The 24,443-nt window shown below is 40.2% G+C and overlaps 2 protein-coding genes across 2 annotated transcripts; one reads left to right on the top strand and one right to left on the bottom strand.

The window, feature by feature from the left end:
• Positions 1-2,040: 2,040 nt before the first annotated feature.
• ankrd34c (ankyrin repeat domain 34C) lies at positions 2,041-6,060 on the top strand. Its single transcript, XM_029757604.1, has 2 exons — positions 2,041-2,233; positions 3,584-6,060. The coding sequence occupies exon 2, from the start codon at positions 3,645-3,647 to the stop codon at positions 5,211-5,213; it is 1,569 nt and encodes a 522-aa protein (XP_029613464.1). The 5' UTR covers positions 2,041-2,233; positions 3,584-3,644; the 3' UTR covers positions 5,214-6,060.
• A 1,934-nt stretch (positions 6,061-7,994) lies between these two features.
• si:ch211-107o10.3 (retinol dehydrogenase 12) lies at positions 7,995-19,095 on the bottom strand. The gene is made up of 7 exons (XM_029757603.1): positions 18,824-19,095; positions 17,045-17,185; positions 16,756-16,947; positions 10,637-10,798; positions 8,756-8,872; positions 8,392-8,596; positions 7,995-8,230 (listed from the first exon to the last, which is right to left on the bottom strand). The coding sequence occupies exons 1-7, from the start codon at positions 18,897-18,899 to the stop codon at positions 8,134-8,136; spliced, it is 990 nt and encodes a 329-aa protein (XP_029613463.1). The 5' UTR covers positions 18,900-19,095; the 3' UTR covers positions 7,995-8,133.
• Positions 19,096-24,443: the final 5,348 nt, after the last annotated feature.

Genomic DNA, 24,443 nt, shown 5'->3' with positions numbered 1-24,443 from the left:
GGGCTTTGGGATTCTTTGTGCAAATGGAAAACATCATCAACAAATACATTTGGTTAAATGACTGAAGAGCCCTCCTGTTTCTTGGTGCAATGTTATTGTTCTGATTACCTGTTCCTTGCAAAGCTGAGAACTCCATCGCTCTCTGCTGTCTCATAGCAACCTAAAAATAGAAATGTCCCTATTAGGTGGTATGGCTGTGATGGCTGGAACAAGTTTTGGCCTCTTTAATTGTGCTGTAAACATGTTCTGTTTTCAAGATTTTGCAATAGAATACATCCAAGAAATAAACATGAGTGTATTTGTTTTCGAGTTCAGGAGGACCAAATATTGCAACCAATTGACAATTTTGATGTCTTGGGCATACGGTCACCCTCATATGATTAGGCTACACACTAAAAACAAACGATTCTATATAGTGCCAAATAAGGGTTCTTTGGCTTGTAACCATAGAGGAACCCTTTTAGGTGGTGCTATATTTTTTGTTTCAGCATGGCAATGCCCCCGTGCACAAAGCGAGGTCCATACAGAAATGGTTTGTCGAGATTGGTGTGGAAGAACTTGACTGGCCTGCACAGAGCCCTTACCTCAACCCCATTGAATACCTTTGGGATGAATTGGAACGATGACTGTGGGCCTAATTGCCCAACATCAGTGCCCGACCTCACGAATGCTCATGGCTGAATGGAAGCAAGTCCCCACAGCAAAATTCCAACATCTCGTGGAAAGGTGGAGGCTGTTATAGCAGAAAAGGGGGGACCAACTCCATATTAATGCCCATGATTTTTGAAGGAGATTTTTGATGAGCAGGTGTCCACATACTTTTGGTTCAGTAGTGTATATAGCACCAAAAAAGGGTTACGCTATGGTTACAAACTTTTTGGGGCTATATAGAACCCTTTATGGTGAATGGATCTATAAAGAACCTTTATCTCAAAAGGTTCTTTGAAGAACCATACAGGGTTTTTAATTCTGGTTTAATAGCATATTATTTTGTTAAAATTCCATAGATTTTATGATTGTGTTTATTAACAAGTTGAATCAGGTTTGCTACGTCTGGAACGGCTGGGGGTCCCTGAGGAGAGAATTGAGAACTACAGACTCAGTCAACAGCTCACAATTGACACAAGGCCATTCGTGAGTCTTACACAAGACACCATCACTGGCCATAGTCATATAACATATAATAGCATAACACAACAGATTAGATCAACTGGAATGACACTCTCACTGCATGGTTGCACAAAAAGAGCTGTGAACAAACCATGCCCCCAAATATTTGAATGAGCCACTTCCCCCACATTTTAATTATCACTAAAAGAGGAAAGAACCCTTTATTGAACTGCAAAGAACCATTGAAGCGATCAAAGGGACCTTTGGATCAGTACGGTTCCACATAGAACCAACACCCTTCCCAAAGAACCCTTGTGGAATCCTCATTTTTGTGTGAACTGACCCCAACATCAGCACACGATTTCTACTTCTGTCCATTTGGAGAGGTATAGCTAAGACATGTTCTTGAAACAGTGTTTAAAATGCACTGTAGTTGTAAGTGTACAAAAATATTTTCTGGGCACCTGAGAACATAAAGAAAAGTAAGACTGAGACAGGTGACAGCCACCTCTCTGGAGCAACGTCTGTCGTGATAATGTGAATGATCGTTTGAAACTGTAGGCTATAAACTTCCAGTGTACAAAGATATTCAATTATACTTTGATGAACTTTATATATACTGAATCTTGATTCTCCCTATCTTGTGGGAGTGGGATATAGGCTAAGCCATTAAAAAATGTCATTATAAACATGTTATGAAACATTCAATTTTATTGGAAGGTAGAACTGGTTTGTTTGTGTGCTGCAGACATGAAAAATGTGACAGGTTCTCACCAGAAGCAATCTTTATTTTTGTCGACTCTGACGTCAAGAAAATGCACGTTTCATTCACCAGGCAAAACAAAGTTATTTATACCTCCAGTAGCTTGAGGTTGTGATTCTTGCGCAGTGAAAGGAATGCCGCCTATTGGACTGATCTATTGCGTTTCCATGACAAAAGCGACCAGCATGATGCGCTATGGTGCAAGAGCTCTTAACGTAAACTTGGACAGTATTTGAGAACCTCCGAATAAATTCAGGGACTATAAGAAGAACCATTTGAAAACTTTTATTTTCATTATGTTTCAGGGAAGGTAATGACAAAACACTGGGTGCACCTTTGAACATGACAAGCCTGGATCAGGTAAGATACATAGTTGAATGACAGTTAAACCTTCTTGATATTTTGTATAAAACCATGTGGATGAAGGCAGATTGTTTCTTGCTAAAAACATACATAATCAACATGAATATACCATTCATGTAATTTCATACTAACATTGTATAGACCACACACTTTTTGAGAAGTCTACTATGATTCGATCGTTTAAGATAGATTAGCTAATGAGAATATGAAACGTGAGGAGCATATAGCCAACACCTTAAATTGTGGTCCTTTTTAGGCTACTTCTGTTGATAATACTTTATTTTAATGACACACAGGGATCATAGTAGATTACAAGTGTATAAAAAAAATGTAGCCTACATTGTGCAACAGATTATGAATTGTGTAGTTTAAACGTTTTCTACCAGACGCGCGTCTCTAACAAGCGATCCAAAATGAGGACCATGGACAGCGACGCGCTATAGACTATTCTAAGCGATCGCGCGAGGATGATGGTAACATCTATTCATTCGATCATGCACATTAGTTAGCCTACACTAAGACGCATCTTAGTTGTCACCGAGTCTTGTAATAAAAAAATGGCAAAGTAGATGTTTTTGCTGTAGGCATACTCTTTTATGCTATGCATAGGATGTTAACGCTCATGGTGAGGCTGTTTTCTTCTACAACCATATGATTGTCTCCATATGTCATGTTCTATATTTTTTGTATTTTATTATCTAAAACTAGAACTAATTCATTTATAGTCTTGGATCTGGGATGAATTGGTCAATTACAGTGCAACAACAAAAAAAGTAAAAATACTAGGCTAATGTTGTCCATCTCCATCTAGCAAGCAATACATTCAAGATAAATGGCTTGATTTAAATACAGAACGTTTAGCCTACATATAGCCTATAACGCACATTCTTCCATCTAACTTATGTTTTATACAGGGAGATGGAAGCTTACAGAAGATACATGTGACAAGATTAGGCCCCTAGAAAAAGAAAAGGAAGCCGCACACTAGGAGCTCAGATGCAATAATTGTATAACCAACGTTCCCGACAGCCAAGCCGTTTTCATCTCGGTATATATAAAGGTTAGGCTACGATTCACGAAATTATATTTTTTCATTGCTACAATCAGTTTCATGTTTTGACAGTAACGCTACCTAAATAGGTATAAAGTTTCGTCCACTATTGCCATACCTGTCCATGTCTTCAAAAGTAATTTTTACTGAACACAGACTGCCTCCTGGTGGTAGTCTTGAGAGGCTTGGAAATAATCCATTGTGATGACTCCGTATGTGATAATACTAGATGAATCATTAAGCAGACCTATAGATAGAACAAAATATAATGCAATAAATCAATACTTTGTTTGAAGGGTTGCAGGTTGTGACTGCCTTTCACCACTGAGGGAGGGGCTATCTGTGGTTGTCTTGGCGATGATGGCAGACATACTGGAGCTGCGGACAGATGGGAACTCGCTTCTGAAGGCGGTATGGCTCCGACGCCTGCGGCTCACCAGGCTCCTGCTTGAGGGGGGTGCCTATATCAATGAGAGCAACGAGCGAGGAGAGACACCGCTCATGGTGGCCTGCATGTCCAAACACAGCGACCCGCAGAGTGTCAGCAAGGCAAAGCTGGTCAAGTACCTGCTGGATAATAAGGCTGACCCCAACATCCAGGACAAAGCAGGCCGGACAGCCCTGATGCACGCCTGCAGCCAGAGGGCGGGGCATGAGGTGGTGTCCCACCTGTTGACCAATGGGGCTGACCCAAGTCTTGAAGACAGGAGCGGGGCTTCTGCTTTGGTCTATGCAGTCAATGCAGATGATAAGGAGACCCTAAAGGTTCTCCTAGATGCATGTAAAGCCAAGGGCAAAGAAGTAATCATTATCACCACAGACAAGTCACCCTCTGGCACCAAAACCACAAAGCAGTACCTGAATGTCCCCCCTTCCCCAGAGCTAGAGGATAGGTGCTCCCCTGCATTCTGCACCACTCCCTCTGACATTGAGCTCAACACCTCCTCCTCACCTAACTCAGCCGAGCAGCACAACACTATCTTCAGTTTCCAGACAAAGTTGAAAACATCATCCAGCACAGCAGCAAAGCTTCCCAATGGGCCAACCTCTCCCACACGGCGACCAGCCAACCCCAAGCGTGCTCGTTTACCCCAACTGAAGCGTCTGCAGTCAGAGCCGTGGGGGCTGATCGCTCCCTCCGTCCTGGCTGCAGCTGCGGCCCACGAGGAGAGTAAGAGAGCCACCTCTGATGAGGTTGTCACAGGCGTCAATGGACTTGCTCTGTCTAAGAGATCGACTATGTCTCGACAAAACAGTGTCGATGGCAAGGATGTGTTGTTCCCACAAATGTCATCCTCATTGTCTGTCCCTCTAACTTCCAAATCGGCCTATGAGAGGTCTCTGTGTCAGCAGCACCAGCCCCTAGCCCGGCGTAGCACCGTCCCTGCAGACCAGGACAGTAGCAGCAACAGTGTGCCAGCCAGCTTGAGAGACCCGGTCTACAGGAGACGGCTGGGCACTGACCACTATGACTCAGACTCCCAGCTGTACTCAGACTCTGGCATGCTGGACTCTCCTAAGGTTCCTCTAGAGAGGAGGAAACTCAACACGTCTCCGTTAGCCATGCTGACCAGCTCCAGGGAGTCCCTAGACAGCAATGCCAGCACGTCATCTCCTAGCACAGCACGTCGCCGCGCACCAGGCCTCTTGGAGAGGCGAGGCTCGGGGACTCTGCTGCTGGACTACATTTCCCATACCCGGCCTGGCCATCTACCCCCACTGAACGTCAACCCCAACCCTCCTATCCCAGACATTGGAGCCAGCAGCAAGCCCTCGTCCCCTCTTGCCTCAGGTTTCATATCAATAGCTCCAGTAGCACCAAACTCACCAAAGAGAGGCCAGCTCAAGTCAAAAAAAAAACTTGTAAGGAGGCACTCTATGCAAGTGGAGCAAATGAAGCAGCTCTCTGCTTTTGAGGAGCTGTAGTGGACTCTTTGTTTGTAGATGTAGCAATGTTCACAACATAAAATATGGCTAACGTTTCTAAAGAAAATTTTGTTAAATGGAATTTCAACTTTTCCTCTTAGAAAACCAGTGGATCATGGATATAACTTGCTTACCAGTATAAAGTTGTAAATGTTATGGGTGCTCTTAGAATATTAGCACCACCTATTAATAAACATTACAGGTTAGACACTAGCAACATCTAAAGCATGGCTCCTCTAACCGTGTTCCTGAAGAGCTACCCTCCTGTAGGGTTTCGCTAAACTGATTCCGTGTATCAACCAGCTAATTATTAGAATCAGGTGCGCTAAATTAGAGTTAGAGCAAAAAGGACAGTAGCTCTCCAGGAACAGGGTTGGCTGAGAGATAAAAAAAAGTATTTGAAAATCATAAAAATTATTTGACTATAAGTATATGAAAAATAATCTTCGTCGGCACATCAAATCCTTTAGATGTGCAATCCTAAGAACACATACAGTAGGAGGTACATGTGTAGCCAACAAGTCATCTGGTTGTATAGAATGTTGTTATTAGTGCAACATGCAGATGGGGGGTATGTTGTAGCTTTAGTATTAAATTGAGGTTGATTGTTTTGTAGCAAACTTGTACACAGTGCCTTCCAGACAAATTATCGGAAAAGAGGGTGGATCAAAAAGTAATTTATCGTTCATAATGCAACCACAAGATGTTTTGTTTTAGTGCCGTTGGTTTAATGCCCAATATGAAAGGCTCAGAGTATAAACAAACCATGTATGACTTATATGCCTTAGCTAAGTACAATTTAAGAGATTACGTAAATCAGCACTTTATTATCGTAGGTTTTAAATTACCCAAGAGAAAAATGTATGTTGTTTCTCTAAATGTTTTGTAGATATAGCACATGTATTTTCATACATCAGTTCCATTACAAGACAACATAATATGTGTATACTACAAACGTACGTAAATACAGACTTAGTGAACCTTGTTCCCCTAGAATAGAATTTACACTTATATTAATTGAAGTAAAAGTTCATACAGTTTCCATGTAACTTAACTATGAGACATTCATTCTGTTTAAAAGGCTCACGTTAACATATTTCGATGCATAGTATTTTTGTATGTAGTTTGCTGTGTATTCTAAATAAATGTCTCTAAAGCTAATTTTATTGAACAGTTTCTTACTGAATGCAATGAGGTTTGGATGCATTTCACAGTTCATCATCATCAGATGGTAATACAGTTGAAGTCGGTTTACATACACCTTAGCCAAATACATTTAAACTCAGTTTTTCACAATTCCTGACATTTAATCCAAGTAAAAATGCCCTGTTTTAGGTCAGTTAGGATCACCACTTTATTTTAAGAATGTGAAATGTCAGAATAATAGTAGAGAGAATGATTTATTTCAGCTTTTATTTCTTTCATCACATTTCCAGTGGGTCAGAAGTTTACATACACTCAATTAGTATTTGGTAGCATTGCCTTTAAATTCTTTAATTTGGGTCAAACATTTCGGGTAGCCTTCCACAAGCTTCCCACAATAAGTTGGGTGAATTTTGGCACATTCCTCCTGACAGAGCTGGAGTAACTGAGTCAGGTTTGTAGGCCTCCTTGCTCACGCACACTTTTTCAGTTTTGCCCACATATTCTCTATAGAATTGAGGTCAGGGCTTTGTGATGGCCACTGCAAAACCTTGTCTTTGTTGTCCTTAAGCCATTTTGCCACAACTTTGGAAGTATGCTTGGGGTCATTGTCCATTTGGAAGACCCATTTGCGACCAAGCTTTAACTTCCTGACTGATGTCTTGAGATGTTGCTTCAATAAATCCACCTAATTTTCCATCCTCATGATGCTATCTATTTTGTGAAGTGCCCCAGTCCCCCCTGCAGCAAAGCACCCCCACAACATGATGATGCCACCCCCGTACTTCACGGTTGGGATGGTGTTCTTCGGCTTGCAAGCCTCCCCCTTTTTCCTCCAAACATAACAATGGTCATTATGGCCAAACAGTTCTATTTTGTTTCATCAGACCAGAGGACATTCCTCCAAAAAGTACAATCTTTGTCCCCATGTGCAGTTGCAAACCGTAGTCTGGCTTTTTTATGGCGGTTTTGGAGCAGTGGCTCCTTCCTTGCTAAGCGGCCTTTCAGGTTATGTCGATATAGGACTCGTTTTACTGTGGATATAGATACTTTTGTACCAGTTTCCTCCAGCATCTTCACAAGGTCCTTTGCTGTTGTTCTGGGATTGATTTGCACTTTTCGCACCAAAGTACATTCATCTCTAGGAGACAGAACATGTCTCCTTCCTGAGCGGTATGACGGCTGCGTGGTTCCATGGTGTTTATACTTGCGTACTATTGTTTGTACAGATGAACGTGTACCTTTAGGAGTTTGGAAATTGCTCCCAAGGATGAACCAGACTTGTGGAGGTCTACAATTTTTTTTCTGAGGTCTTGGCTGATTTCTTTTGATTTTCCCATGATGTCAAGCAAAGAGGCACTGAGTTTGAAGGTAGGCCTTGAAATACATCCACGGGTACACCTCCAATTGACTCAAATTATGCCAATTAGCCTGTCAGAAGCTTCTAAATACATGACATAATTTTCTGGAATTTTCCAAGCTGTTTAAAGGCACAGTCAACTTAGTGTATGTAAACTTCTGACCCACTGGAATTGTGTCACAGTGAATTGTTATTGAAATAATCTGTCTGTAAACAATTGTTGGAACAATTACTTTTGTCATGCACAAAGTAGATGTCCTAACCGACTTGCCAAAACTGTAGATTGTTAACAAGAAATTTGTGGAGTAGTTGAAAAACGAGTTTTAATGACTCCAACCTAAGTGTATGTAAACTTCTGACTTCAACTGTATGTCAACATTCTAAAGGCTAGGCCAGTCCTAGTGGTAACCAGGTCCATCATGCCAGACCAACCATGGAGGCACTCAGGTCCCACAGCTTCTTGGCAGATGCATCATCCTGGCCCTGAGGGGCCACAGTTTTTGGGGCGCAGTCACTGTAGCCAGGACAGAAAAAAAGATTCCAAACACACACACAAAGTTAATGACACACATCAAATATATCTTACCTAGATCCATATTCTGTAAGCATGGAATGTAACACCCACCGTGAAAAGAAGCTAAGGTTGGGCAAAAACAAGCTCTAATGGCATCTGACCTGTAGTAGAGTCCACTGACATCTGACAGGCTTTCTTCTACAGCACAGTGGATGGTGGTCTGGGCTCCCTCTCTAGGGGACTTGAGCCAAAAACTAAGAGTCTTGAAGATGGCTCTTTTCCACAGGGGTATGGTGGGCCAGAAGTGCCGACCAAGCTCAGTCCGGATGACTCCAGGATGGAGGCTATATGTAGTTACTCCAGTTCCTACAGTCACAGAGAAACACACACAAACACAGGTAATGTCTTCTATCAGCCTAATTCAATGCAGTGAGTCTGCAGCCACTCTATTGAAGAGAGATGCAACACACCATTCCAAATGCATGTTGTAAAATGAAAAGATGTTGTGCAGCAGAGTTGAATTACCTTGTAGTCGTGTTGCCAGCTCCCTAGTAAAGAGCACATTAGCTAGCTTACTTTGCCGGTAGCTTTTCCATGGACTGTAATCTTTATCTAAGTTTATGTCATCAAAATAGATCTTGCCTGTTGAAAAAAAGTATTATTATTAAAAGTGGAACGTAGTAAGTCACATATGGATATAACGTCAAAACATGGCCTAACACGAAGCAATGAAAGGTACAGTGCCTTCAGAAAGTATTCATACCACTTGACTTTTTCCAAATGTTGTTGTGTTACAGCCTGAATTTAAAATGGTTTAAATTTAGATTTGTTGGCACTGGTCTACACACAATACCCCATAATGTCAAAGTGGAAATATGTTTTTCTAAATTATTACAAATTAATTAAAAACCAAAAGCTGAAATGAGTCAATAAGTATTCAACCCCTTTGTTATCGCAAGCCTAAATAAGTTCAGGAGTAAAATATTGCTGAACATGTCACATAATAAGTTGCATGGACTCTGTGTGCAATAATAGTTTTTAACATGATTTTTGAATGACTACCTCATCTCTGTACCCCACACATACAATTATCTGTATGGTCCCTCAGTTGAGCAGTGAATTTCAAAAACAGATTCAACCACAAAGACCAAGGAGGTTTTCCGATGCTTCCCAAAGACGGGCACCTACTGTTAGATGGGTAAAAAAAAAAGTAGACATTGAATATCCGTTCGAGCATGGTGAAGTTAATTACACTTTGGATGGTGTATCAATACACCCAGTCACTACAAAGATGCAGGCATCCTTCATAACTCAGTTGCTGGAGAGGAAGGAAACCGCTCAGGGATGTAACCATGAGGCCAATTGTGACTTTAAAACAGTTACAGGAGAAAGGAGAAAACTGAGGCTTGATCAACAACATTGTAGCTACTCCACAACACTAACCTAATTGACAGAGTGAAAAGAAGAAAACCTTTACAGAATAAAAATATTCCAAAAACATGCATACTCTTTGCAACAAGGCACTAAAGTAATTAACTTTTAGTCCTGAATACAAAGTGTTATGTTTGGGGCAAATCCAATACAACCCATTACTGAGTACCACTCTCTATATTTTCAAGCATAGTGGTAGTTGCATCATGTTATGGACATGATTGTAATCATTAAGGACTGGGGAGGTTTTCAGGATAAAAATGTAACGGAATGGAACTAAGCACAGGCAAAATGCTAGAGGAAAACCTGGTTCAGTCTGCTTTCCACAAGACACTGGGAGATTAATTCACCTTACAGCAGGACAATAACCTAAAACACACGGCCAAATCTACACTGGAGTTGCTTACCAAGAAGACAGTGAATGTTTCTGAGTGGCCAAGTTACAGTTTTTACTTAAATCTGCTTGAAAAGCTATGGTAAGACCTGAACATTATTGTCTAGAAATGATCAACAACCAATTAAACAGAGCTTGAAGAATTTTGAAAAGAATAATGGGCAAATGTTTTACAATCCTGGAGTGAAAAGCTCTTAGAGACGTACCAAGAAAGACTCACAGCTGTAATCGCTGCCAAAGGTGCTTCTACAAGGTATTGACTCAGGTGTGTGAATACTTTTGTAAATGAGATATTTCTGTGTTTCATTTTCAATACATTTGCTAAACTTAAAACATGTTTTCGATTTGTCATTATGGGGTGTTGTGTGTAAATGGGTGAGAGAAATCTATTTAATCCTTTTTGAATTAAGGCTGTAACACAACAAAATGTGGAATAAGTCAAGGGGTTTGAATTTTCTGAAGGCACTGTACATGAAAACAATTACAGGCTAAATCATGGATTTCGTTTGGGCAATCAGTCATAAATCCTATAAACACTGAATCATTGTTTTATATGGTAAATGACAAAGACAAGGTTATACCTTTTTCATGAGCTAAACTGGAGACGTTGACAATACGGCTTGGGACTGATTTCTTAAGGAGACCCAAAAGGCAATTTGTCAATAAAAAGTGGCCTAAGTGGTTGGTACCAAACTGCATCTCAAAGCCATCTTCAGTCTGCCATTTTGGACAGCTCATGATACCTATCAACAGACATAGAGAAGAAAAGTTAGTCTACTCCCTGAAATGTAGTTGATAACATAGGTTCAATAAGTAAGGCTGGTCTGAATGGATAGCTCACTTAATTTAGTAAGCACAATATAATTCACATTGCTTCCTCTTCTATGGGCACAGAGGGAATTTATATCTAATGTTTACAATCTTCTCATCAACAGCACAGCATCATGTCACTCCTCCTCCTTTACTATAAATTAGCCACGTGCAGAACGTCAGTCACCTATTACCCTCTTGCCAATGAGCACAGCTGAATAGTGCAACTTTACCACGCTTGCTAAGGGACAGATCATAACTTACTGGGGGAGGGGAGGGTTGTTAAACTTGTATTTGTTGCTTTGGGGAGGGTTGTGTGTTTTTTATTGGGCACAGGGGAGGGCAGTGCGATTTGTCCCCTGGTTTACATCCGCTAGTTGCAGGTTTTACTATATAATTTCTTCCATCCTAGCCAAATTTCTTTATCTGCTCACATGTTTTTGTATTTCCTGTATGCTCTACGCTTTTCTGTGTGCTAACTGTTACTATACCACAGGTCAGTATAGTCTACCAGTCTAACCTTCTATCCTGCCCTCGATCCACCACTCATAGTGATAACAGTGGTAAGGGGATTGTTTGTCCAGATCTGCAATAGGCTAACTAGCAATCATACTACATGTAAAAACATTCAAAGCTGCATCAACATTTTATATGAATCAACCAGAACAAATAGGAATAGCTGATAGGCAGTGAAGAGGCCAGGTGCATCATTGCGCATGAATGAACAGTGAAGACATGACACACACAGATAAAAAAAATATCCTCTCATGATCTTGTTAATGGACAATACAATTATCCTACCTAGACTAGCCTAGCCAAATAATTGCATTATTATTTTCAAGTGAGTACAACATTCTAGACTACTCTAGGCTGCAGTGAAAATGTCCTTTGTAAATAAAATAACGGCGCAAAAGCCCTGTGATTTGAATGTTTCATTTGATTTGGATCAGTTGTGGGTCTACTCTCTACAGTTTATAGAAAGACACAGAAAGGCACAGTAGCAGGCCAGTCTGGCTGTATTTCTACTTCTGATACTGAACGCACTGTCTGTTTTTAATCATCATGCTCCCAAGTCATCCTATAATAATGTGAACACATACGCTACCGGCAGGCCCAGTTATTCAGGAAAGCTTAACACATGCTCTGCCTCCTCTCCAATCCGAGTGGCTATTCCTCACGCAACTAGAAGCTAACGCGTTTAATGTATTACTTTTTATATGTGGCACAACGTTTTAATCTGATGAATCTACTTCAAAACTTCTCCTGTAGGCGTGGGCATCATCCAAAATATAATTCCAGCATCCTTGACATTAACCAGGTATCCATCCAACCTTTTTATGGTAGTAAAGTAGCCTACATGTTTGATAAAACATTTCTCCACATCCTGGGAAAGCATGCAGTTTATTAGGCTACAGATTAAATAAATTATGATGAACTTCACAGGGCGGCGTAAAAGTGCACAGTGATGAGGTCGATGCTCCTTCCAATAAATATTGAGGGTCTTATTCTGGTGACATGATGATCGATGCTTGCCATTTGACAAATAATAATAATAATCGCACACTATTGTCCATAATAATCTCATCATGTAGTAAGCTATACCTGCACTGTATCTGTTGGCTAGAGCTCACGTGCCAATACCATAGTGGGCACATTAGCTATACCTGTACCTACGCAACATTTTTTGTGACAAAACCATCAGTATGTCCATAGTTGAAAATGCAATGGAAACCCATTTAACTTACATTTTTTATTCGGCACATGGGAATTTAACATCAGAAGGTATTTTTATGTGTGCTATGTATTTATGCAGACTTTAATCTGCAACAAGTGCATTTTATACTGGGTAAGCCTACAAGGTAGGGAGGGATGTGTTTTCTGTCGAGATTGACAGTCTATTTATTGTGGTGTTGAAAACGCAAACCATGTCGGTATGTTTTGTTTATTGTTGTGTAGTGATTTTGCACAGAAACCTGTTAGTTGAAAATACGTTGCATATACAGTACCATGCAAAAGTTTGGACACACGTACTCATTTAAGGGTTTTTCTTTATTTTTACTATTTTCTACATTGTAGAATAATAGCGAAGACATCAAAACTATGAAATAAAACACTTGGAATCATGTAGCAACCAGAAGAGTGTTAAACAAATCTAAATATATTTGAGATTCTTCAAAGTAGCCACCCTTTGCCATAATGACAGCTTTTCACACTCTTGGCATTCTCTCAACCAGCTTCATTAGGTAGTCGCCTGGAATGCATTTCAATTAACAGGTGTGCATTGTTAAAAGTTCATTTGTGGATTATTTTTCCTTCTAAATGGGTTTGAGCCAATCAGCTGTGTTGTGACAAGGTATACAGAAGGTATACAAGGTATACAGAAGATAGCCCTATTTGTTATAAGACCAAGTCCATATTATGGCAAGAACAACTCAAATATGCAAAGAGAAACGACAGTCCATCATTACTTTACGACATGAAGGTCAGTCAATCTGGAAAATGTAAAGAACGTTGGGAAAGTTTCTTCAAGTGCAGTCGCATATCCATCGAGCGCTATGAAGAAACTGGCTCTCATGAGGACCACCACAGGAAAGGAATACCCAGAGTTACCTCTGCTGCAGAGGATAAGTTTATTAGAGTTAACTGCAGCCAAAATAAATGCTTCACAGAGTTCAAGTATCGCACACATCTCAACATCAACTGTTCAGAGGAGACTGCGTAAATCAGGCCTCATGGTTGAATTGCTGCAAGAAACCACTACTAAAAGACACCAATAAGAAGAAGAGGCTTGCTTGGACCAAGAAACACAAGCAATGGACATTAGACCAGTGGAAATCTGTCCTTTGGTCTGATGAGTCCAAATTTGAGATTTTTGGTTCCAACCGGCGTGACTTTGTGAGACGCAGAGTAGGTGAACGGATGATATCCGCACGTGTGGTTCCCACCGTGAAGCATGGAGGAGGAGGTGTGATGGTGCTTAGCTGGGGACTAGGGTTGCACATTTTGGGGAATATTCACTGGTGGAAACTTTCCGTGGGAATTAACAGGAATATATGGGAATTAACGGGAATATATGGGAATTAATGGAAATATATCCAAATTAATATTAATACCATTTAAATGTAGATGTTTTTTGCTTTGGATATATTTACCATATCATATGGAGAGAGAAACATAAACCTTTTACCTTATCATAAGTAGACATAATTGCAAATTATTAAATCCTTCCAACAGGAATAATCATTGTCTGCAACCGGCTCTGATCGTGAAGAAATTAAACAGGCAGGGAGAATGAGCTCCTCTGTGGTGGTCGGCGAACCCTCAACCTTCTGGCCCGTAGCCCTGTGTGGCATTGAATGTGCCACAAAACCAAAGTAGATATTCATGTTTATAAACACAGGGTCGCTACAGTTATTGTTATTTATGGTCGGAAACATTATTTTGAGTTAATTATATGAGGGGGGAGGGTGTTCAATATATTTTACAGGGGAGGGTCATGTGAAAATATTTTTTACTTTGGGGAGGGGGTTGCATTTTTTTTTTTTTATGACACCTTGAGTTGTAACAGCCCCCCCTCCCCCTCCAATTAATCAATGGGCATGCCTGTACAATAATCAAATTGCTCTTTTCTCACCAATGGGAATACATCTTGTGATGTATTTAAATTACGGCTTGCTCTTGTTCTCTCACTTACGTCTTGCAGCAAAAGCTACCTGCATCACAGCATCTGGCTCCAAGGATCACCCTTCAGAGACAAGGCTATTCCCCAAACAATTGTAATAGATGTTCATTCCTGCATCTTGTCTCTGCTGTTCATTCAGTCAAGCCTGCCCTCGAATGAACATAAGTAGCCTTGCACAAGCCTTGGCTCAAAGGAGCTTATCTCCTGTTTCTGTAGCTTGAGGCAGCATGGTGTACAAGTACACCCCCTGGACAGGACTCTAGTCTATTGCAGGGCCATGCAGGGACACTCTGAACATACACCATCGAAATGACTTCCTCTGCCTATTGACTATTTGTGCCATTGAACAGTTGGTGCATCATAACATACAAGTTTATCAATAGTCACACTGACCTAACCTACAGTGTGGTGGAGTGTTCCTTTACCAGACCTAACCTAGAGTGTTGTAGACCTAGCTAGCACCAGGGTTGGGGTCAATTCCGTTTAAATTCCAGTCAATTCAGGAAGTACACTGAAATTCTAATTCTGTTCAATGCTTTTCAGTGGGGAAAATGTGGAATTTATGAATTGACTGGAATTTAAATGGAATTGACCCAAACCCAGGGTAGCACATTTGGTTCCTTGGAAGTTGTGAGAACGTATATTTTTGGTTTCACATTGTTTGTGGGAACGAAGCCATACTATTCCTGAGCGGTAAAACTGAACCTTTGATTAACTTAGCCTGTTCTGGGAACGTTTACTTTTAGGTTGCAGGGACGTTCTGAGAGCGTTTTACTCTAGTTCCTTTAAAGTTTTCCTGGGAGGTTTTATTAAAACTCTGAGAACAGAAATTAAATTTATTGTGACACAGCATCAGTGAGATTCAAACCTATAATATTCTGTTCTCTATGCATGGAATTAGTCCACTGAGCCACCAGGATGGAGCTAGTACGCCATGGTTTTTTAAGCCTACAAAGCTGTTCATTTTAGTCTATTCAAACAGGCCCCATTTCAAAGGAAACAATCACTCATTAAGATCAGGTGTGGCTAATTAGTGGGTGCGGCTAAAACACCTGAATACACTTAACAAGATAGAGGATAGAGAGAGTTGTGTTGATGCTGACAACGGAATGCATATGTTTTGAAATAACATTAGTTCTCTGAACGTTACTAAAGTTTTCTTGTGGTTTTTATGGAAGGTTTTCTTAACGTTCTCAGAACATTTTGAGAACATGACTTTAAATAGAACAATGAAGAAACCTGTAGTAAATGTTATGCTGAAGTACTGAAATTCCAACAGAAGAACGTTGTTTCTTAATGTTCTCTGGACTATTTGAGAACCATCCCAATGTAAAACCAGTTGGAGAATGTTCCTAGAAAATTACCAAAAGAAAATTTAAATGTAACCATGTTTGAACGTTTAGGAAACTTTCTGTTAACTCTGAAGGATCCGCCCCTTTTTTTCAATGTTCGCCTAAAATGACATACCCAAATCTAACTGCCTGTAGCTCAGGACCTGAAGCAAGATGTGCATATTCTTGATACCATTTGAAAGAAAACACTTTGAAGTTTGTTGAAATGTGAAAGGAATGTAGGAGAATATAACACATTATATCTGGTAAAAGATAATACAAAGAAAAAAACTTTTTTTTGTATTTTTTTGTACCATCATCTTTGAAATACAAGAGAAAGGCCATAATGTATTATTCCAGTCCAGGCACAATTTAGATTTTGGCCACTAGATGGCAGCAGTGTATGTGCAAAGTTTTAGACTGATCCAATGAACCATTGCATTTATGTTCAAGATTTTGTGTCAAGACTACCCAAATGTGCCTAATTGGTTTATTAAGAACTTTTCAAGTTCAAAACTGTGCACTCTCCTCAAACAATAGCATGGTATTATTTCACTGTAATAGCTACTGTAAATTGGACAGTGCAGTTAGATAAACAAAAATTGAAGCTTTCTGCCAATATCAGATATGTCTACGTCCTGGGAAATGTTCTTCTAACTTACAACCTCATTCTAATCGCATTAGCCTACATTAGCTCGACCGTCCCGCAGAGGACCCACCGATCCTGTAGAGGTTTAAGCAACTATTCTGCACCATTCCCAGAAAGTTGTGGGAAGGTTGTATGCAAAATAACTATAGGACAACCACGCTCTCACCAAGCTATAATAAACATATGGTGCTCATAACGTTATGTGCTAGCTGAAAAGTGTCCCTCTACCTGCATTATTAATAAGGATGTCCAGTCTCTCTTCACTTTCCAGGATCTCTTTGGCTAGCTGTCGCACCGACTGTAGGGATGCCAAGTCCAACTTTTTGACAATCACATTCCCATTGCCACTCCGCTTCCTGATGCCCTCTGCAGCTTGATTGGCTCTTGTCATGTCCCTGCAGGCCAGAATAACCCTCGCCCCTGTGGCCAAACACAGAACAGACATTACACTGTGAGCTCATCAAATCAACTGCCCAACTACAATGAACAGAGAAGAAGTTGAATACTTGTTGCTCACCCCTGCTAGCCATGTCAACTGCAGTCTCTTTCCCAATCCCAGTGTTGGCTCCGGTGATAAGGACAGTCTTCCCGTCCAGCCGGGCTTTGCTCGTACACACCCCTCCAGCCAGCCATTTACGGAGAGCAAAGAGCCCCACTCCTGTCACAATATTATGGTAACACCTTACATTGAGGTACACTTTATAATTTATTTGTAAATGCTTTATAAGTATTTTAAAGTAGCTTATAGATAGTTAAAGTAATACATTTTTATGATTAATCATCATTGAGTAACTTTACAAGTAAATCCGATTAATTTGGTCAAACAATTATTCAAAGAAATGGGTAGCATATAAAGATTTTATCCAAGACTTTAAATTCATTTTTCACATGAAATTAAGCTTTAAAAGCTCAATCTGACAATATTGGTGATCTTGATGATAGGTATCAGAAGTCCCATTCTAAAGATGCAACATCCGCCCTCTTAGCACACCAGGTGAACAAAATACATCCAGTATCTAGTCAGACGAAATGTTGACATCACAAGGCCAGACGGAATATGATGTGATGACATCACAACACAGTAACGCTAGACATCATTTCTAGGGGTAGAATTTTAAACACAGTTTCATAGGACCTCTATGTTAAAACCTCTGATGTGATGACATCACAACAAGGTCACACAGATTATGATTTGATGCCCTCTCAACAGGGCCAGAAGGAATCTGATGCGATGATATCAGAATAAGGTGAGACAGAAATCTGATTTGATGACATCACAATAGGGCCAGTCAGAATCTGATTTGATTACATTACAATAGGGAAAGAGGGTGCCAGACTGCCCTGCATTATGCACTACTGCCACCATGATTATGCAAACCTGCCTTCCCTCGTCATCCGCTTCAGCGATTCATTGGACTCACCTGGACTCAGTCTGGGTTTTTGTACAGCACTTTGAGATATCAGCTGATCTAAGAAGAGCTATAAAAAATACATTTGAATTGATCACCTGTTTATTACCTCCCCTATGTGTCTGTTCCCCAGCTCCGTTCCCCGCTTCTGCATTAATTGTCTTACGTCTGTGTATTACATGGTTCTGACGCTGTTCCTGTCCTGTTTTCATGTCCGTTCCAATTAAATGTTGACTCCCTGTACCTGCTTCTCTTCTCCAGCATCAGTCCTTACAGTTCCATGAAAAGAGTGCCTTTTGCATCCCTTTACATTTTTAGGTATAAATTGTGGACCAATATTGCATTTTCAAAGCATGTTATATTCATTGTTTTAAATTATATGTTTTAATGTATATATATTTTTATCCCCAAAAGAAAACTAATAGTCAATCATAGTGTAAAAGCAGGTTAACTGTTTTTACTCTTTTTGGCCATTTTCTGGTGTTTTGTTGTGGAAAACTGAGCAGTTCGAGCATAACCCTGTTGTTACCTATAGATAGACAGGCTATAAATGTTTTAACAATAACAAACGTTTTGTGAAACTCGCATTCAATTGCCCCTCCCTGTTGCACCCAACAAGCTTCCATTCCCCCTGTCACAAGCTGATTTATGGCTTATTTAAAGATGAAATCGTCAATATTGTTATGGTCAACCTTGCTACTTTATTTGGCATTTAATAGGCTCTTACTATATAAGAGCCTATTAACATATATATATATTGAGACAGGTAAAATAGTTTTTTATTAAGTTGAACATGTGCTTTTTGACAGAATGTTACGTTACCTACGTTGTTGTTACATTTCATAAAGGACCTGTGATAATTAAAACAATAATGTTTGTTTTTTTACCTGTGACTGTGATAAAAGCGATCCCCGTCGGATATTGTCCCAAAAAAGTATTTATTGCTTTACCGTAGTTCTGCATGTTATCAGTACTTTAACTGCTACTGACTATAGAAGTAACCTCTCATTCAATGTTGCTATTCAGCGAAAAGAACAAGGAGAACCTCTAGTTAATTCAACTCAAATATATCATAATCTCATACATATCAACTTCGTCGAAATAAAACAGTTTATCAATGTGACGTAATGTGCAATCAGGAAGTACTGGAAGGTCAAAGAAACAACGTGTTACAGAACGGGGGAATCCTATTGGTACATCCATTGGACCAATCATATGCTGGGTTGCCTATTGTTTCATCTACAATATTCCTCCAGCAGAGGTCACTCCACGTCCACTTACTATATACAAAATCATTAATATTATTCCAGCAGGTGAAGCTGATAGAACAAACAGTGTCAAATTATTGTTCTTAGGCCGACAACCAGTGCAGGAAGTCAATTAAACCCATAAACGTGATTGATCAAACCATAGACTGTATACAAAACACCACTGAGAAGATAACATCTTTCTTAGGCCACATTTAGGCAATGCCAATGCCAATGCCAGTGATTGGGGACATTGCCCTTTGTAGGGTGCTGTCTTTCGGATGGGACGTTAAACGGGTGTCCTGACTCTCTGTGGTCACTAAAGATCCCATGACACTTATCGTAAGAGTCGGGGTGTAACCCCGGTGTCCTGGCTAAATTCCCAATCTGGTCTTCATACGTACCATCATGGCCACCTAATCATCCCCAGCTTACAATTGGTTGATTCATCCCCCCTCCTCTCCCCTGTAACTATTCCCCAGGTCGTTGGTGTAAATGAGAAAGTGTTCTTAGTCAACTTACCTGGTAAAATAAATAAAATAAAAAAAGAAATGCAATTAATTATATAATGCCTATTGGATGACTTATACTGGGTGACTTATACCTCTTCGATATGGAGGAACTGATCCTATATGTGTAGAATGTCCAGATTTGTTTTCTCTCACTGGTTTCTAAGTGATACTGTCACACCCTGATCTGTTTCACTTGTTCCTGTGATTGTCTCCTCCCCTTCCAGGTGTCGCTTATTTTCCCCAGTGTATTTATCCCTGTGTTTCCTGTCTCTCTGTGCCAGTTCACCTTGTATGTTAGTCAAGTCAACCAGCGCGGTTTCCCCATATGCCTTTTTTTTTGCTATCCTCTTTTTGATAGTCTTCCTGGTTTTGACACCTGTCTGACTCTGGACTACTATCCTGCCTGCCCTGACATTGATTCTGCCTGTCCTTCGTTTCCTTTTGGACTCTGAACTGGTTTTGACCCGTTTGCCTGTCCACGACCATTCTCTTGCCTTACCCTATTGGATTAATAAATATTGTAAGACTCTAACCATCTGCCTCCTGTGTCTGCATCTGGGTCTCGCCTTGTGTCATGATAGAAACAGTATGTTATGCCAGATTTAGATCATCACTAGGGTAAGGTGTACTAAAGAGATGTGAGTAAACTGGACATTGTGTTCTCTGAAACCAGAACCTAATCTTGCGTGGACTGGCAATCTGTCACAAGACGATAGACTACTGTGTGTGACTTCCAGAATGGAAAGTGCCCTAAAGATATGTACATAACATTTGTACCTTAGGGCCTTATCAGTTTGTTGGGTAATATTTCATATGTTACTAATAGGTTGAACTGCATTCCAGACTGCCTGGAAGATAAAATCCATTCTAAGGTACAAAAGAGTAGGTTCTCACTCAAGTCATATGTCATAGCACTGTCTCTCCTCTGATTGACCTTTCATCTAGATCACTGTAGGAGTGAAAATAAATTAGATGAAAACATCTTGTCCAGGGATCTAGTGGATAACCAACCACAAGCCTGTCTATTCAGGAAAAAAAGATAACAAATGCATATATTTGAGTTCCAAAGTATTACTAATGTCATATAAATGGACGAATCAAATTTTTTTGTGGAGGAAAATAAGTAGTTAATTTGTGGCGTGTGTGTAAAATGTGTTCAAACACATAATTTCATTAAAATGTCCTCTCAGAGTGTCTTTGTCCTTTAATGCCCTCCCTCCTCTGACTTTATGAAGACTTGGGAGGTGACCTGCCTGGTCTGAACTGAGGGACTGGATCACCTCCAAGCTTTGAGTCTCACATGACTGTGCACTTCCCATTCTTTCTCCCAGTATGGTAACCCTCCACAGCTAAAAATAGAGCCCTTCATAGAGGAGACGGAATGTGAGAGGATTCTGTTGGCTCCATATCCCAGTCCATACACAACCCATCTGGGCCTATCAAACCACAGAATATATAAACTACACTGTGAATTTGGACAACCAGCATAGAATGTCTTTGCTCTAACTGCTGCTGAGAGTCAATTATGCCTACCTAAAACGTTATTATATTCAAATGAATCATGGCTGCGTCTCATTCTGTGTATATCATCATAGCTGCGGGAAGTAGTTTGGGGGAGGGCATGCTGAGTTTTTTTTCGCTGACTGGGGATGGAAGGATAAAAATGTCGCCCAGACATTATCACCCCAATATTAGGTTTATTAGGTTTATAGGTCTGTAGAATGGTGTCACGTTCTGACCAGTATGAGGGTTATTTTGTTAGTGTAGGCTGGTCAGGACGTGGCAGAGGTTATTTGGTTTATGTGGTTCAGGGTTTGTGTATTATGTAGAGGGTAGTTGATTTATGTATTCCGGGGTTTTGGTCACTGCTCTGTTAGTCTATGTTCTTTCTAGTTAGTCTGTTTCTATGTTTAGTTAATTGGGGTGTGGACTCTCAATTGAAGGCAGGTGTTGTCTAGTTGCCTTTGATTGAGAGTCCTATATATTAGGGTGTGTTTGTAATTTGTGGGAGGTTGTCACTTGAATTGCTGTTGTTGGCCTTTAAGTCTGTATTCGTCATCCATCGTTTTGTTTTGTTTGGTATAAGTGTTTTCATTAAAAAGTTAATTATGAGCACTCAACCCGCTGCGCCTTGGTCCATTCCTGACGACTGTCGTTACAAATGGTGTGTACAATGTACTACTCAACCTCATACATGGGCTGCATTGACTTATTTAGGCTACTTGTGGAACAGTGCATACAGCGCAACATGAAATAGATGCATAATGCACACTATAGATGCATAATGCACACTTCAAATACCGACATCAATGTGAAAGTAGCCGGAGCATAAAACAGCTGACTGCGAATGCAAATGCAAACTATGTCAGATAAATCCTACAAGTGCATTGAAATAAAAGGAATACTTCAAAGGAATCGCTTAAGGCCACAATCGACAAGGATGCATAAAGACAAACAAACTCGACTAAGGAATGAAAAAAAATCTACACATTAAGTCTGCACCCATGATTTAGCACCGCTGCCCGCCTGGTACAGGTAGGCATAGTTGAGCTCCTTGTGATGTGGCTGAATGGACCGTGTCTCTGTCTAGTAGCTAGAATTAGGCTATTCAATTTGTGGGCAGTTAGACATTTTCTGGGGACAGTTGAGTAGCCTACAATGCTTATATGAAAGTCATAACTGGTACGCAGATTTTTTGAAATTGCAGGATCAATTGTAAATTGTCACTCATATGAAAAAGGTTGCAGACCCCCTGCTATAGGTTATATGAAACCATCCTTGTGTGAAACATTTTGTATCAGCAAGACTACTCAGAGAATATTAATATTGCAAAATAGTAGCCGATGCGGAGGCGGCCCGGAAAAACAGTTTGTCTCTATCTGAAATCATTGTGTTGCCTATGCAGCATCTGGTTGCTCATTATATACAAAAGAACAGCCCTACATCCACACTATAGCTAAATAACTTAGTAATATTTAATGACATTTTCCCATCAATATTTATCTGTTAGAATATCTCATTTTAATTCAGGAAGATGGACAAGCAAGACTGATAGAGTAAGAGAAGGAAGAGGCGGGTAGGCTACAGGTAGGGATGCAGGCAGAGGATGATGATGTAGGCCTAAAGCAAGAAGTTACAACCGTTAGCCCAACTAGGTAATCATTAATTATTTGCATTATCTCAATTATCATTATGTCACTGCATGACAATGCACATTTGTTATAGACTGCAATTGCTTTTATCTTTGAAGCCAAAAACAAGACATGTCTTTTGGGGGAAATGATCTAAATAGCAAGTTGTTTAGTCGTTTATTTTCATACCAATAGGCCTACATGAAACCAAAATTGCACTAGCCTACTGGGCGAATAAATGAAAGTAACAATTAGGCTTACAGCTATCACAACCTATATTTTAATAGCGATAAAATAGCTTTTGGTTTTGAATGGTCACCGAAAAGGAGGGATCCCCACCTCCCAATTAAATTAACCCTTGGTTAACAAGTAATCTTCTCTCTAACGCCTCGATCACACAAACAGTGTTTTTATTTGGTACCCCAGAAGTACATTATTTTCCAATGGAACACTGCGTTTGCCTTGCAGCATTGCGTTGTTGAGGCAATTGCAGTGCGTTCTGCGTGGTGCGTACATTGGAATTTATTCAATTTTTTTTTAACCTTTATTTAATTAGGCAAGTAAGTTAAGAACAAATTCTTATTTACAATGACAGCCTACCCCGGCCAAACTCTCCCCTAACCCGGACAGCGCTGAGCCAATTGTGCGCCTCCCTATGGGACTCCCGATCACGGCCAGTTACAGCCCGGGATTGAACCAGGGTCTGTAGTGACACCTCTAGCACTGAGATGTAGTGCCTTAGACCGCTACACCACACTGGAGCAAATGTATGCATCAAACTGTAGGGTAAGTGTAGACGGCTTGACAGAAATGGCAGCAGAAGGTGAATGTTGTTCTTTGTTGCACACTTATCCAGATGATGTTATGTACCATTTTGCATAGTAACCCTATTGGTGTGTTCAAGACGTAAGCTGCACAGCTCCTCCAGCACTGCCACACCAGGCCGCACAGAAAGGCAAGAGACTGAACTTCACTGAGTTCACCCCATTAGTTTTCACTATATAGATCAACGTTTTTTCTATGATCGAATCAACATTACAGTGTATCAGCCCCTTTTTAATGCAACAAACCAAAACAAATCAAGTTTTGCATTATTGAATCTGTAATTTTGTTGTAGACAGAGCCAGAGCGCAACAGTGTAGATTTCTATTGGTAGGTAGCCCAGGAGGGGTCTTTCAATATCAACCCAGAGTGAATGAATGCGCTTTTCAGATCAAAGCCACAAGTGTGAACATTTGTTGATATCCTTTGCTAGTTAGAACGTTATTAGCCCAGTTATAGATAAGTATAGGTCAGCAATGGGGAGTTACTGCTTCCTTCAAGAGCACAAAACATGTAGGCTACTTTCAAGCTGTCTTTGAAAGGAGTCAGGTAAAAAGCTCATGTCTTCATTAAAGGGGCAGTGTTTTATTTTAAGGTAGGCTTGAATATGCAAATTAGCCAACAGTCAGAGGTGTAGCCTACATTGTCTAATTCTCTGTATGGCAATAATAATACATTTTATTTTATAAAGTGGTTTCTTGCATCATACAACATAATACAATGCACTTTACAGTCAGCTATATGGCCCATGGTGTTACAGACCAAGTATAAAAATAATGAACTAATGTCAGCCTT

This window comes from Salmo trutta, chromosome 7 (genome assembly GCF_901001165.1).
Source record: "Salmo trutta chromosome 7, fSalTru1.1, whole genome shotgun sequence".
In the NCBI taxonomy this organism is placed as follows: Eukaryota; Metazoa; Chordata; class Actinopteri; order Salmoniformes; family Salmonidae; genus Salmo; species Salmo trutta.
Note: the sequence above shows the minus strand (reverse complement) of the source record. Positions and strands in the feature narration are given on the sequence as shown.

Excerpts from the sequence above, each read along its gene's own strand:
- ankrd34c (XM_029757604.1), top strand. The coding sequence starts at position 3,645 with ATGATGGCAGACATACTGGAGCTGCGGACAGATGGGAACTCGCTTCTG.
- si:ch211-107o10.3 (XM_029757603.1), bottom strand. The coding sequence starts at position 18,899 with ATGCAGAACTACGGTAAAGCAATAAATACTTTTTTGGGACAATATCCG. Across the intron at positions 17,186-18,823 it reads CGCTTTTATCACAGTCACAG|GAGTGGGGCTCTTTGCTCTC; the intron begins GTAAAAAAACAA and ends ATATTGTGACAG. Across the intron at positions 8,231-8,391 it reads GTCAGTGGACTCTACTACAG|TGACTGCGCCCCAAAAACTG; the intron begins GTCAGATGCCAT and ends TCCTGGCTACAG.